Source organism: Acomys russatus, chromosome 29 (genome assembly GCF_903995435.1).
Source record: "Acomys russatus chromosome 29, mAcoRus1.1, whole genome shotgun sequence".
Taxonomy (NCBI): Eukaryota; Metazoa; Chordata; class Mammalia; order Rodentia; family Muridae; genus Acomys; species Acomys russatus.
Genome location: NC_067165.1, coordinates 38,685,912 through 38,699,517, shown reverse-complemented (window position 1 = coordinate 38,699,517; position 13,606 = coordinate 38,685,912). Strand labels below are relative to the sequence as shown.

The window sequence follows — 13,606 nt, the reverse complement described above, 5'->3', positions numbered from 1 at the left end:
TGGGTGGGAGGGTCGGGGGAGGCTGGCCCTGAACTCAGTCTGTTTCCCAGACTAGTTTTGAACTTAGCAATCTTCCTGCCTCAGCCTCTTAAGCACTAGAATTAGAGGGTATGGCACCCCACTGGCAAGCTAAGGATGGTCTTAGCCCCTAAAATTCTTTCTTCTGATTTTATCAGTGACATCCCAAAGCACCAGGCCGTGCTCCTTCCGCATCCTCGTCTCTCTGTGTGACTGTGTGTCATGCCATGACTCTTCTAGCCCTCCTCTACTGTTGCTTCTTGGTCTTTTTTCATGGTTCATTTCGTTCTTCTTGTGTTAAATGCCAGGTTTCGCTTCTATGAACTGTCTGGTCCTAGCACTAGGCCAGGGTTCTATCAGGTGATTGGTATTCATCTCTTCTCAGTTTACAAACTCTTTATAAAAGTCTCGTCCTTGATAGAAGTAACAAGTGTTTTTCAGGGCTTTTTGCCGTGTGTGTGTGTGTGTGTGTGTGTGTGTGTGTGTGTGTGTGTGTGTGTGTGTGTGTTTGGAACAACCTTGGGTGTTGTTCCCCAAGAGCGGTTCACCTTGTGTTATGAGATAAGGTCTCACTGACCTGGACCTTGCCAGTTAGGGTAGACTGGCTGGCTAGCAGGTTTCAGATATCTGCCTGTCTGTGCCTCCCAAGTGCTGAAATTACAAGCACAAACCACTGTGCCTGGTGTGTGTGTGTGTGTGTGTGTCAGAGACAGAGACAGAAAGCACCAAACATGATGGGAGCCTTAATCGGATGGCAAGGCTTTTTAAATTAAATAATAATTACATATCATTTCCCCCTTTTCCCACCCCAACTCTTCCCATGCACCCCATGCACCATCTATCAAATTCATGTATTTCTTTGTTGATGAGACATCGTGGTAATAGCATCTCTGATCTTTCTAGGAGATGAAATCTCACAACAAACTCCCTGTTCTCTCACAGGTCAGATGGATGGGAACCTTTCTAGTAAGCCCATATCTTTTTAGTTTTTTGAGACAGGGTCTCTGCTGTGTAACTTTGGCTGTCCCGGACTCTGTAGACCAGGCTGGCCTTGAACTCAGAGATCCACCTGCCTCTGCCTCCCAAGTGTTGGCCTTAAAGGTGTGTGCCACCACGCCCAGCTCATGAGCCCATATCTTTAAGGAAGGTAATTTCAGCTTTCTCACACAGTGGAGGCATCAGAAACAGCAGCGTAGAGGCCTGAGGGTCTCTCAAGTCTGAGGCTCACTGAATGCATGGCCTTACTTCTGAAGCAAATGCCAACAGTTAGTAAAGATTCTGGTGAAGGGAAAAAAACCCGAAATATATGTCCATAGAGGATGCAAATCATTTTAGCCTACCATGGGTGCCTAGGGACACACTGAACAGAATGTGCACGAGGTGTTCACATAGGGAAAAGGAACATTGTTGGAGATGTTAAAGGCCTGACCAAATTAGGGACTAGATTAGGGACAAGCCCTGTTACCACAGTGGAATGCTGGATAATGTGAAGCCGCCCTTTTCCTCAGTTGACCTGTGGGTCATAACCCTGAGAATAATTCCAGGATTTTGTTGAAGAGCTTCTTTCCAACATTCAGAGTGGAGAATACCCACGGTACCCCCTCAAGATCAGAGTGAAGCCAGAGCACTCACAATTCATAACAGCACCACAGCAGCTAAAATGGCAGCACTGTGGCGAGCAGGAACAGTCCCATGGCTGTCACTGCCTGCAGTAGAACGAGGCCGTGTGCTCAGTAGTGCTTAGGCAGATACTGTCTGAAAAGGTGTGCATGGATCTCAGGTCACATGAGAACCAAGCACGAGGTGTCATGCTGTGAGTGTGAGGCTTTGTGACCTTAGTAATGAGGACACAGAGAGCCCCAGTCATAGTAAGCTTGTCTCATAATTGAAAGACACCATTTAAAGACCAGATATGGGGTGAGAGACACATAGATAACTCACTAGGGACATGTTGAAGACTCAGATAAGCACATCATAGAAACAGTGTCGAGGAACCAGCAGGTTGTTAAATGTGCACAGCCTCGTTAGTTCATGAAAACTCACTGGGGTGCCAGTGTGAATGTCTGCTTCATAAGGTGCTAAGATCTGCGGGTGTGGCTCAGAGGCAGAATGCTTGCCTAGCATGCATGAGGCCCTGGGTTCAGTTCTACCAGACAAAGACAAATCAACAAAAAAACCAAGAGGGCTATTTCTTCCCATTACTGATAAGAACACAGAGCTACGGGCTTTTCTAGATCCTGGAAGAAGTATGCGCTTTCCTGGCTCTGCTGTGAAACTGCTGAGCAGTATATTCAGGTTCAACATGCTCACTCTTTATGAGCCAGCAGCTCGGCTCCCCCTAGACACGCACCAAACCAACCAACAACCAACCAAACAAAAAAAACCATGCGGATTCATCCAAAAGATATGTCTACAAACAGCACAGCTACTTCATTCATGACAGCAAAAGATTTCCAATGGCTAGGTGTAGCAGTGCACCCCTATGATCCTAGCACTCTGGAGGCAGAGACAGGATGCTCTCTGTGAGTCTGAGGCCAGCTTGCTCTACATACAAGCTCCAGGCCAGCCAGGAGAACCCTGTCTCAGAACAACAGCCAACTTTCCACCAACACTAATGGTTACGTGGGATTTTAGTTGTGTGAAGTAACAAATAGAAATGAAGATTGATGAGATATAGTCATATTCAACAGTTTAGTAATTAACATCCATTTATGTGACATGCAAATCAGAAAAACACAATCTATAGAGGGAGGAAACAGTCTGTGCAGAGGGCAGGGCTGCTTTGGGACCGGAGAGAGAGCCTAGTGGGTAAAGCTTGCCACTGTAAGCAGGAGGATAGGAGTGATGGTTGCCAGAACCCCATATAAAATAAAATGCTGACTGGGCATGCTGTCCCTGCTGCAGGTCCAGTCTTGGAAGGCAGGGAGGAGATCCCTGGAGCAACCTGCCCAGTACGACTGGCTGTCGGGGAGCTCTGGGGTTCATGGAGATCCCCTACCTCAAAAGAACAAGTGAAAGAGAGTCAAAGACCACTCAGACCTCTGCTTTGCCTTTCAACACATGCATGAGTACACAAGCGCACATACACACACACACACACACACACACACACACATACAAGAATATGAAAGTGAAGATAAAAGACAGAAACAATCAGAGAAAAGGGAACACCAAGAGTTGTGTGTGATGGCGGCTCTGTTCTTGTGCAGTGTGCATTAGTCAGAAAGGAGAGCGTGGCGAGCACGGGTTCTGGAACAGACCAGAAGGAGTTCTGCCGTGAGGCTGCCATGTTTCCTGCTGACATGCTCAGATGTGTGTGACTTTGGCTAATAGATATGTCTTTCTTTTTTTTCGTGATATGCTTTTGCACTTATAGAAGAAAATCCTTATGTCTAACTTACAGTTTTTCTTTTCTTTTTTTCTTTTTGGTTTTCCAAAACAGGGTTTATCTGAGTAGCCCTGGCTGTCCTAGACTCACTTTGTAGAGCAGGCTGGCCTCAAGCTCACAGTGATCTGTGAGTTTCTGGTTCTGCTTCCCAAGTGCTGGGATTAAAGGCGTGTGCCACCACGCCCAGCTTAACTCATAGTTTTTCATGGATTCTAGAATTATGAGTACCCCAGAAAATCATCCTGAGGCTGAAGTCCATAGTTTTCCTTTCTTCCCAAACTAGGCCCTGAAAAGCACTCTGGGATTCCCATTGATTCGATTTGAAGATGCTGTGATCAATCTGGACCCATTCACTCGGGTACATCCCTATGAGACCAAGGAGTTCATCATCAATGACATCCTCAAGCACTTCCAAGAGGTGTGTGTGTAGACAGGGAGGGGTGGGGTGGGGTCATTTGAGGGCATGGGGTCATGTGGGGGCAGCCAGGGCCAAGCAACTTTGTTTTGAGTGTTGGGAATCTGTTTCTACGATTCATTACCAGGACATGTCACATGTCTTTGAGGGTCAGGGGACACACACACACACACACACACACACACACACACACACACACACACACACACACACACACAGATACCCTGAGAATCCCAAGATTGACTTAAGAGCTGTTTGTCTTGCCCCTGAGAGTCAGTCCCAGGGGCTTCCCTAGGTTAGTCACAGCTCTTGGTGGTTTAGTTGATGCTTCAGTGACAACACAGAGAACTGTGAACTCTTTATGTGCCAAGCATGGGCAGCTTTCAACAACCACACCTCTGTTCTTAGCGCCTCTGAGACATTGACCTTGAGTTGAACTTGACTTGGTTTTTTTTTGAAACCATATTGGACATTTTCCATTTTGTATGTTTAATCTAGACTGCATAGCCCCAAATATAGAGCCTTCAATGGATCATCAGATCATATAGAATTTGTTAGTTTTCACAGTCAAAGCTTATCTCATCTTGCCTCTTTTTTGGCCTCCCTTGTTTCCTTCCCTAACAAGAGCTATTTCTCCAGCTGCCTCTAAGGAGGTGCATAGGCAGGTACTCCTGATTAGGGGTCAGGCAGGCAAAGGCCTGCACCCTCTCTTCTGCATGTTCCAGCTGAGTAGAGACTCCAGAGCTACCCCTCCTTGCTCCTGCCTGATTCTCCTGCAGGGATCATGGGAAGGGGAGAATGATGCTCGTTCATAAAAATCCCCAGAGAGTCTTTCCAGCCTCACAGCTGCTTTTATTCTTCTAACTAGCCTTGAAGCATATTTTAAGTGTATTAAAAACAGTCCCCAGTGTGGTGTTGGGTGAAGTTAGGGGCATCCATGAGAGCACAGGAGGTCACTGGCGGGTGACGACTGAAAAAGTCATTGTTGACAGTAATGGAGGATGAGATAGATGCCTAACCTCTTCTCGGAGACACTGGCACTGACGTGGCTTCCCTCCCCCATTCCATCCCACAGGAACTCCTCAGCCAGGCAGCTAGGATCCTAGGATCAGTCGACTTCCTCGGCAATCCCATGGGCCTTTTGAATGATGTTTTCTGAAGGCGTGACTGGACTGATAAAGCATGGAAATGTCGGGGGCCTTATAAGAAATGTCACCCATGGAGTATCTAATTCTGCCGCCAAGGTAAGAAAATGTTGGTGACATCCTGTGATGAGCCTCAAAGGGCCTCTGTGTCACGGGAGTCTCACTAGTGGTTATAGCTGGCCTGGAGAAGCTGCAGTCACAACCTTGGCTTCCTCATTGTAATGGTTTGCCTTCTCTCTGCTGTGGAAGTCCACCCAAAGGGCCAGTGCGCATGCTCCAAGCCATGGTCCTTCCCTAAGCCAGCTCTGCAGCTTGCCTGCTCACTACAGTAGCCTCCTGACCCTGGGCTTCCTATAGCTCTCCCAGCACCATGAGAATGAGCTGGCTTTTTGTGAACATGAAACGGAGGGGTTGGGGTATAGCTCAGTGTTAGGACACTTACCTGGCATGCCCAAGGCCTTGGGCACCATCCTTAGTGCAAAGTAAAACCCCCAAACCAAACAGTATAAAACTGGACTGCCTGAGACCTACCGGCTGTCTCCACAACTGCATGGAAAGTCTGAACTAAACAGGCTCCTCTAGTTCAGTGGCCTTGCAAGCCACGGGAACCCAGCTGTGGGAGGACAATGGGGCTGTTCTCCTGAGTCTTGCAGCCCAGTGACTTCTTGGTTCCCTGGCATCCTGCTTGGTGGGCGTTTTGATGGTCTGCTCTTGGTACCCAGCAGCTATGTGGAAGCGGGGGCAGTAAAGGTGGCCGAGGGCAGCTGCTGGTCCACACCATATGCATTGTCTGAGAGCCCATCTTGTTCCTGGAGAGGCTGTCTCCTTCCCATCTGCTCTACCATCTGTCCATGTGGACACTGCCTGTCATTTATGAAAGAGCCCTGAGGAAGCACTTGTGGGTACTTGTTGCTCCTCCCTGTGCGCTCCTCTGAGGCTCAGGTGATATTCCACCATGGGCTGCTGAGAGGGACAGTGGCTCTGGCAGGATACCCTGTCCCTCTTTTCACCCCTTGCTGTAGAACAGGTGGGGGGTGCAGCTGATACTCTTTTGTGTTGTGTGTGTCCTTGTTCATAAGGCGTGTGGGCAGGGAAGGGTACCTGGGAGGACCGTCCCCTTGGATCAGTCTCTAGGCTGTGGTGTTATTTGGTCAGCAGAAGTGCTTACTCGGTGGTTCAGCGCAGGGAGAGGAAAGGGCATGCTCTAAAAGACAGTGCCCCATCTCTGCTGGGTCTTTCTCACACTGGCCTCGGTCCTGTACAGGGCAGTGCAGCTCAGCTCCCAAGTGCTTCATTTAGCTCTGGACTCCAAGCCAGCCAATGCCCTACAACATTCCGTTGTAAACACCCCCACTTAAAGCTTTTGTTAAATTTTACTGGATATCGTACTTTATATTGTTATTGCTCTTGCATAAGGGGCTTTCCAGGGCTTGCCTGCCAACCTTGTTCACTGTATGTTTAGTCGGCATATTTCATGGGTTCTTCTTCTTTTCAGTAAGCTGAGCAGTTTGTCACAGGCTGCTACTGAGGGAAATTGCTTTCTAGTTTATTTTGGTGAACCTTGGATTTGCTACTACAAAATTAAGTCCATCTAGCTGCAAGACGAAAGCTCACGCTTCACACAGCCAGGTCTGTCTGTCGCCACCAGGCCAGCCCATCTTTGATGCTGCCCCTATGGCCGGCCTAAAGCTCTCCATTTTCCTGTAGTGCTTGGGGTTGAAAGCAGACCCTCAGCATTGCCTCGTCTCACTGTTATATTTGCTTCTCTGAGTTCATGAGGGAGTTTAAGGAAATGCAGATGGCACAAGAATCAAGCCTGGGTGTAGGGGGAATATTTAGAGATGCAGAGTGCCTGTGAGGAAGAGGGCAGAAGGTGGCCCTGCCCCTCACGGAGCCACTGTCAGCCACCCTGCTTTGCTGTGGTGTTGAGGTCTGTTTGATGTGATGGGGACAGAGCACTGGCTGTTCTGTGGCATTCCTGGTGCCAACTGCATTAACAGGGAAAAGTGCTGGGTCAGTGCAGGGCAGAGCACTGCCGCATGGCGCACTCTCTACCTTGCAAACCCTTAGGAAGGCCTGTGTGGACAGGCCCTTGCCACACACTTCTTGGAGTTAATCTCTGCCCTGCAAATCAGGAAGTGAGGCTTAAAGGGCTTGGAAACATTTTCAAGGTCAAGTAACTAAAAATAACAGGGTGGACTTGATCTAAGCCCAGCTCCCCACTCCTCCCCTGGATCCCCTGTGTGTCTGAGGTCCTTTCTAGGCACTTTAGAAAAGCTGCTGCTGTCCTGTCCTTTTGTTCTCTTGCAAGCAGGCCTGGGGGGTGAGAGGTGGTCTCCCTCTCCACAGGCAGTCAGTGCTTGGTGCTTGCAAATGTGGCCCTGGTCTGGTGACATTTGGCTATCTAGTCTCAGTGAGTCAGTGAAGAGGGCGCTAAGGGCTGACTTCAGTCTACAATCACTGTAGAAAGCTTTACCCTTCCAGGATCCCCCCCCCTTTTTTTAAATTTCCTACATTGCTACAATATATTTTGATCATGTCCACCTACCACTTTCTCTTCCCACCTCCCCTAGTGGCCCCACTTTGTCTCCCTCCCATTCCCCCTAATTATGCATAACCTCCTGAGTCTAATTAGTATTGCTCCTATTTGCATGGGTGTGGAGTCATCCACTGTGGCATGGGCAATTTACCAGCAGCCATGTTTCCAAAAAAAAGTACCTCTTCCTCCCTCAGCCACCAACTGCCAGGAGCCCCTTCACCAAGGCCCCCTCCCCACTGACTCACACTTCTACATGTGATCGCCAACTGTAAGGTTATGGCAGACATGCCCCTGCATGCTAAAAAATAAAGCAATAAGGTAAAGAGTAAACAAGAGAAAATGCCATAGTCAGGAGTGGGGACACATGCCCTCAGAGTCTAGCACTCAGGGGCCTGAGGCAGGAGGATCATGAGTTTGAGGCCAGCAGAGGCTCCTGACAACAAACCAGACAAAGGCCCTACCTGTTCTCAGTATGACCTGTCAGGGTTTTAGCAACACTGAAGATAATATGGGCAGGTAGAAGATGAGGCTGGCCTTGAGTGACGTCTGCAGAGTCCAGCTGGGCCCTCAGATGACGCTTTCTCTCACTTTTTTGCTCCTTGTTCTGGGCAGCATTGTGCAGTTGAGCATTTCCCCTCTGCTGGCCCTTTGTCCTAGGAAACCAGATCTGGGACATCTCATTGATCAGGGGACACGGACTTTCCTCTTCCAGAGACTGATAGGCCCTGCCCGGTGTCTGCCTCATGTGTTTTTGCTGCTGTGGTCTTGCAGCAGGCCGGACAGCCCAGCTGCCTTTTGTTTGGGAACTAGCATTTGTTTGTGTTTGTTTTGCAGGCAGTATATTTATAGGGCTCAGACGAGACTAAGGCACTGTTTATTCAAAGAGAAAGTTAGATCTTCACACAAAAGAATGTTCTGTGTGGATTCTGAAAGGGAACGGCCATTTATGGCTTATGTCTGTTTTTGTCATTACGTGTGACTGTTCCATTTTATTGTTGAGCTGATTATCCCCATAATAGCTTTTCCATGTACCTATAAGCGAGAAATAGGTGGATGGCTTCTCGTAAGCATTGGGTTTTACTGTGTTTGAGTTGGCATGGCTTTAAGTTGAGTGAAATTTGCTTCAGACAGTGATCTACCCCATAGAGAATGTAGGGTTTTTTTGTTTTCAAAATCCCTTTGATCCCAAGTCACCTGAGGAGTTCCTTTTCCGCCTCAGATGAGGTATGTTCAGATTGTCACATCTGGGAAAATGACGCACGTGTTTGGCACCAGAGTTCTTGTTTAATTTTTCTCTAATAACCTTGAAGGCTAAAAGGATTTCCTTGCTTTTAATTCTGTGTAGTTAGAGAGAGGCAGTTTTCTGATGCTGACTGACCCATCCTAGCTCAGAGCGAATCTCAAACATCTGGGTGGTCAGAAGCGTGTTTGGCACAGGGGAGTGGTGTGGTGGCATGGGAATTCCAAGGGACTGAGGTTCCCAAGACCAGCTTTAGCATTCATCTCCTTCGCCGAGCAGGCAGCTCTGCAGCCTGGTGGAAAGTAGATGACAGCCCTTCGTTTCCTACTGTCATTCAGTTCAGAGCCTGAGGTTGTCACTCTAGCAGTGAGCAGTGCACACTTCAAATGGCTTCACCTCCTCACCCAGAGCACAGCTGTGTGTGCAAGGATGCAAAGCTGGAGAGACCAAAAGAAAAAGCCGTGTTCCCCTTGGTTCAGTGGCTTTCCTGTCTGAGTACCAAGATGGCCGCTAAAAGAAATTTAATGTAATCAAGCTTAGTAATGCTCTTTCATGTCCTTCATATCAGTGTCTGATCTTCCCTAAGTATTATGCTCTGCAGATTGACATAAACTATACTCAAATTTTACAAAGATCTGAAGGACACATCAACTAATTTTTGACAGTTGAAGATCAAGATCACTGTGTCTGGAAGATTCTATTTCCCTTATGTTTTTTCACCTTTATACCTGCTATCTCTAAAAGTTTCTACCTGCTTGTAAGAAGTCTTTTTTAGGAGGGGCAACATCATATTTAAAAAATCACAATGTGTAACCTGACTCTGGTCTTCAGACTCCTTTCCTGGTGCTCTCTTCCCTGCAGTGGATAATTTCTTTGTGCTACTTCACTACTTTAAACATTTCTAGGCAACTGTAATGTAATTTTAAAGTACTAATATAAGAGCTGGAGAAATGACTCAGCAGTTCAGAGCACTTACTGCTCTCGCAGAGGGCTTGATTCAATTCCCAGCACCCACATGGTACCTCACAACCATCTATAATTCCAGCTTCAGGGGGTCTGCCGCCCTTTGTGTGACCTCTATGGACAGTTGCACTCTCGTGTGTGTGTGTGTGTGTGTGTGTGTGTGTGTGTGTGTGTGTGTGTGTGTGTGTTCGCATGGTAAAACAATCCAAGAAACTAATATTTCACTTCAGCTCAGAATAATGCCTGAAACTAGAGAACATTCTATTTCCCTACTGTCATTAACGGCAGAACATTAATTTGTTTTTCTCAGTAGACCTTTTTCCTTCACTCTTCCCTCCCCTGGTCTCTCCCATAGCTTTTTAAACTCGGTAGAGATATCTTCTGAGTTCTGTACGCACATGGCTCTCTGATGCTTAGCAATTGAGTTTAAAAGCCAGGAGGAGAACGCTGGGGACAGTGTGTCATTCTGAGTTTGTGCTTAGTTCTGTTGGCCTGTTCTGTAGTTTGCTTCTTGGAAGAGAGTAAAAATCGTGTCCACTCATTGGCCCTTTACCATTTCTCCCTAGTCTCTGTTTTAGTCCTGACATTGGTGACATCTGTAGGTTGGGAGATGTTGCCACTACTACCTTACAGGTGAGGAAGCAGAGACCCAGAAGGAACTCAGGCAAGATGGTCATTTAGCTTCTAGAACTTTGCTGGACATTGTTCCTTGAGTTTTCCCTTGTACTACAGAAGTAGACATGATCCTGTAGTGCAGGTTTCTTCCATCAGTGCTCTCTGGGAGCCTTGCTAGCACGCCCTCCATTTAGAGTGGTATTCAGAGGCAGGAGACAAAGGAAAATGACTTTTTCTCTTGGAGGCTTGAGAATCACACATTGACCGTGATGTGAGATATTTGAGGATTCATAAAAAGTAAGGTGAGGTAAAAACAGACTGGAGCAGAGTCTTTGTAGACAGAGAGGCCGGAAGAACTGGAGCTTCGGTCAAGGCATTGCGTTAAGTGTTTGGAAGAAGGACTGTGCGAGAAAAAGCTACTTCTAGAAGACGGGCCTTTTCTTTGCCTTGCCTCATAGCCAAATGCTAACATGCTCAGGCCTAGCGCGTAGGGAACTAAGGGTATCCCAACATGGCCACAGGAGAGCACAGTTGTTCAGTGTAGAAAAACAGAAGGACGCCACTCACTGCAGCAGGCATGTGGGGAATGTGATGGTGTCCTCCCTTTTTCTGGTCAGCTCCAGTGGGGAAGCCCTCCTGTGCCTTTCTAAGAAGGAAATGTCTAATTGATGGCCATAAGCCTGACACTAGGAAGCTCCTGGAGAGTCAAGTAAAGGCAGGAAGACAACTGAGCTGGCTGTCCTGATTGCTCCTCCGTCTACTGTTCTTGTTCTTCCTCTCAGCATTTGGCCTTTGTCTGTGGTGCCCATCCCACACCTCAAGCCAGAGGCTCTGTAATTCTCTCCTTCCTTCCTTCCTTCCTTCCTTCCTTCCTTCCTTCCTTCCTTCCTTCCTTCCTTTCTTTTTATCTTTTTAGTGATTCTTTGTGAGTTTCACATCATGCTCCCAAGTCCCACTCATCTCCCTGTCCCCTCCTGTTCACTCTTCACCCTTGCAACCTCCCCCCCACAATAAAAAACACACAAGCAAACAACAATAGCAAAAAAATCATAGAAAACATCTCATCATGGAAGCTGTGTCACAGTGTGCCCCACAACATATCCCTCTGTCCAGGCATCTTCACTTACAAATGTTCACTGCAGTGAGTCATTGGTCTGGTTCAAGATCTCTGGCTTCTATGACATCATCAATTTTGGATCCTCATCGTGACTCCTCCCAGTTATCCTATTATTGTCCTGTGTCATGGAGATCCTGCAGCTTCGGAACAGCAAGACTGGCCTTTTCACGTGTCCCAACCATTTGCAAATGATAAAGATTTTGGTATTGGCCAAATCAGAGCCCTGGATCTGGGTGAGCTCTCCAGCACTGCTCTAGCTAGGCCACTCAATGCCACCATCAGCAGGAGCCAGGGCCAGCTCCACTGTGCTGCCCAGGTTTGGGTCCCACTCTCCCAAGTGCTGCAGCCTGGGCCAGCTCTCCTTCTCTCACACCCTTGGAGCCAGCTCTCCCCACTGTCTCAGGTGGCAAGGGGAGGGGAAAGGCATTACCCCTGCACCCACACCACTTCATAGCACTTCAAGTGGAGGGGCCAGCTCACCTGCACCCCCCCACACACACACACCAGGGTCAGCTCTGCTGTGCTATTTAGGCGAGGTTCAGGGCCCCCCAAGTGCTGCAGCTGGTGAGGTGCAGGGTTAGCTCTCTCATGCTCGTGACCCATGGGTAGCTTTCCAACTGCCAGAAGTGGCAAGGGGCAGGATGGGGCATCATCGCTGTGCCTGTGCCACCCCACATCATCGCTATGCCTGTGCCACCCCACATCAGATGAGTAATGGGCTCAGCTCTCCCACATTCATGCCCTCAGGGCCCGCTCACTCACACCCCTGCCATCAGGGCGAGCTCTACTGTGCTGCCTGGGCGAGGTGAAGGCCCAATCTCCTGAGTGCTGCCAGTGGTGAGAGATGGGGGCAGCTCTCCAGAGGGTGGCATTCAGTGAGGGGTGGGGTCAGTCTCTGGCAGCTGCCCTGCCCATGACATCCCTATATACTCTAACAGTAGTGTGAGCCACAGACATCAACACTGACCCCATACCACTGCATGGCCACAGATTTAGGCATGGCCTCGGTGGCAGCCTGGCCTGGGACCTCGCCATGGCCCCAGGTGGCAGGGTTTGTCACCATGCTCCCAGGTGACTCCCAACAGGCTACTCCTTGAATCTCCAGTTCCATCTTTCTTCACAATGCTCAAGCTGCTGCGCTTGTCTTTCTCTCTCATCTGACCCCACAATACTCGCACACTGCTTCCTCCAGCTGCAGGCTGGCCACATGGCTGGCAGGCCCCTGGGTGACATCCTCCATACTTGCTGCATGGCTTGTTGGCAAGCCAGTGTCTATGGCCCGCTGTGACATGCACTGGAAGGCAGGTCTGTGAGTTTGATGGTGGTCCACAGGTCTCTGTTTTCCTCCTTCCACACTGCACTGCCTGAATTTGATTTGATTTGATTTTTATGACCTAGGCATAAAACAGCTTTGGCAATGAAGCCAAGCATCAAGCTAAGAGGAACAAAGGACTGCTATCTCTCTGCCCCTGAGTGTTATAAGAATACCACCACCACCAAGGTGTCTCTTTGCCCATTGCCAGGGAGCAAGGCTCTGTAGTTATAAGGTCCAGCCCGAATGCCATCAAGAACGTGCTCCTTCTGCACTCTGAGTTTCCATGGCACTTGGTGCTTCTGTTATAGCAGCGAGCGCGCTTCTTCCGGTTATAAACATTGGTGTATATTCTTCCAGCACCTATCAGCAGACACTCGGCATTTAGTTCATGCAGATGCCGTGGAAGATACTGAGAGAGAGAGAGAGAGAGAGAGAGAGAGAGAGAGAGAGAGAGAGAGAGAGAGAGAGAGAGAGAGAGAGAGAGAGAGAGAGAGAGAGAGAGAGAATATGAGAAAGAATGCATACATGTGGAGTAGGGCTCCATGCAGAGGGGTGAGGATTGCAGTGGGGTCTGTGCAGACTGGGAGCGGACACATAGGAAAGTGCTATGGGGACCATAAGGCAAGAACACCCTGTTCTTCCTCAAGGATGGTCTGGGGCCTAAGGAAATGTGGAATGTAGATGTCTGCTTGTTGCTTGCATCCTTGAGTGATCTTAAAGCTGCCCAAGGGCAAGATTTTATCTGACAACATTTTTGGCCAATATTCCTTGTGACCAGCCATAAATATTTGCTGTAGGAAAAATGGAAGAGAGCCAGGTTTCACTGTATGGGGTGTCTTTTACTTGGCTTG

The 13,606-nt window shown here is 48.5% G+C and overlaps 1 protein-coding gene and 1 non-coding gene across 2 annotated transcripts in view; one reads left to right on the top strand and one right to left on the bottom strand.

Moving 5' to 3' along the window:
* The window catches only part of Vps13d (vacuolar protein sorting 13 homolog D), a 227,894-nt gene that overhangs the window by 150,454 nt on the left and 63,834 nt on the right, over nt 1-13,606 (top strand). Inside the window, 3 exon segments of the mRNA XM_051171302.1 lie at nt 3,690-3,824; nt 4,897-4,974; nt 4,976-5,065. Of these exon segments, the coding sequence (XP_051027259.1) occupies nt 3,690-3,824; nt 4,897-4,974; nt 4,976-5,065 (303 nt within the window).
* Nucleotides 12,826-12,969, bottom strand: LOC127212093 (small nucleolar RNA SNORA48). The gene has a single exon (XR_007833478.1). It is a non-coding gene; the product is annotated as a small nucleolar RNA SNORA48 (small nucleolar RNA).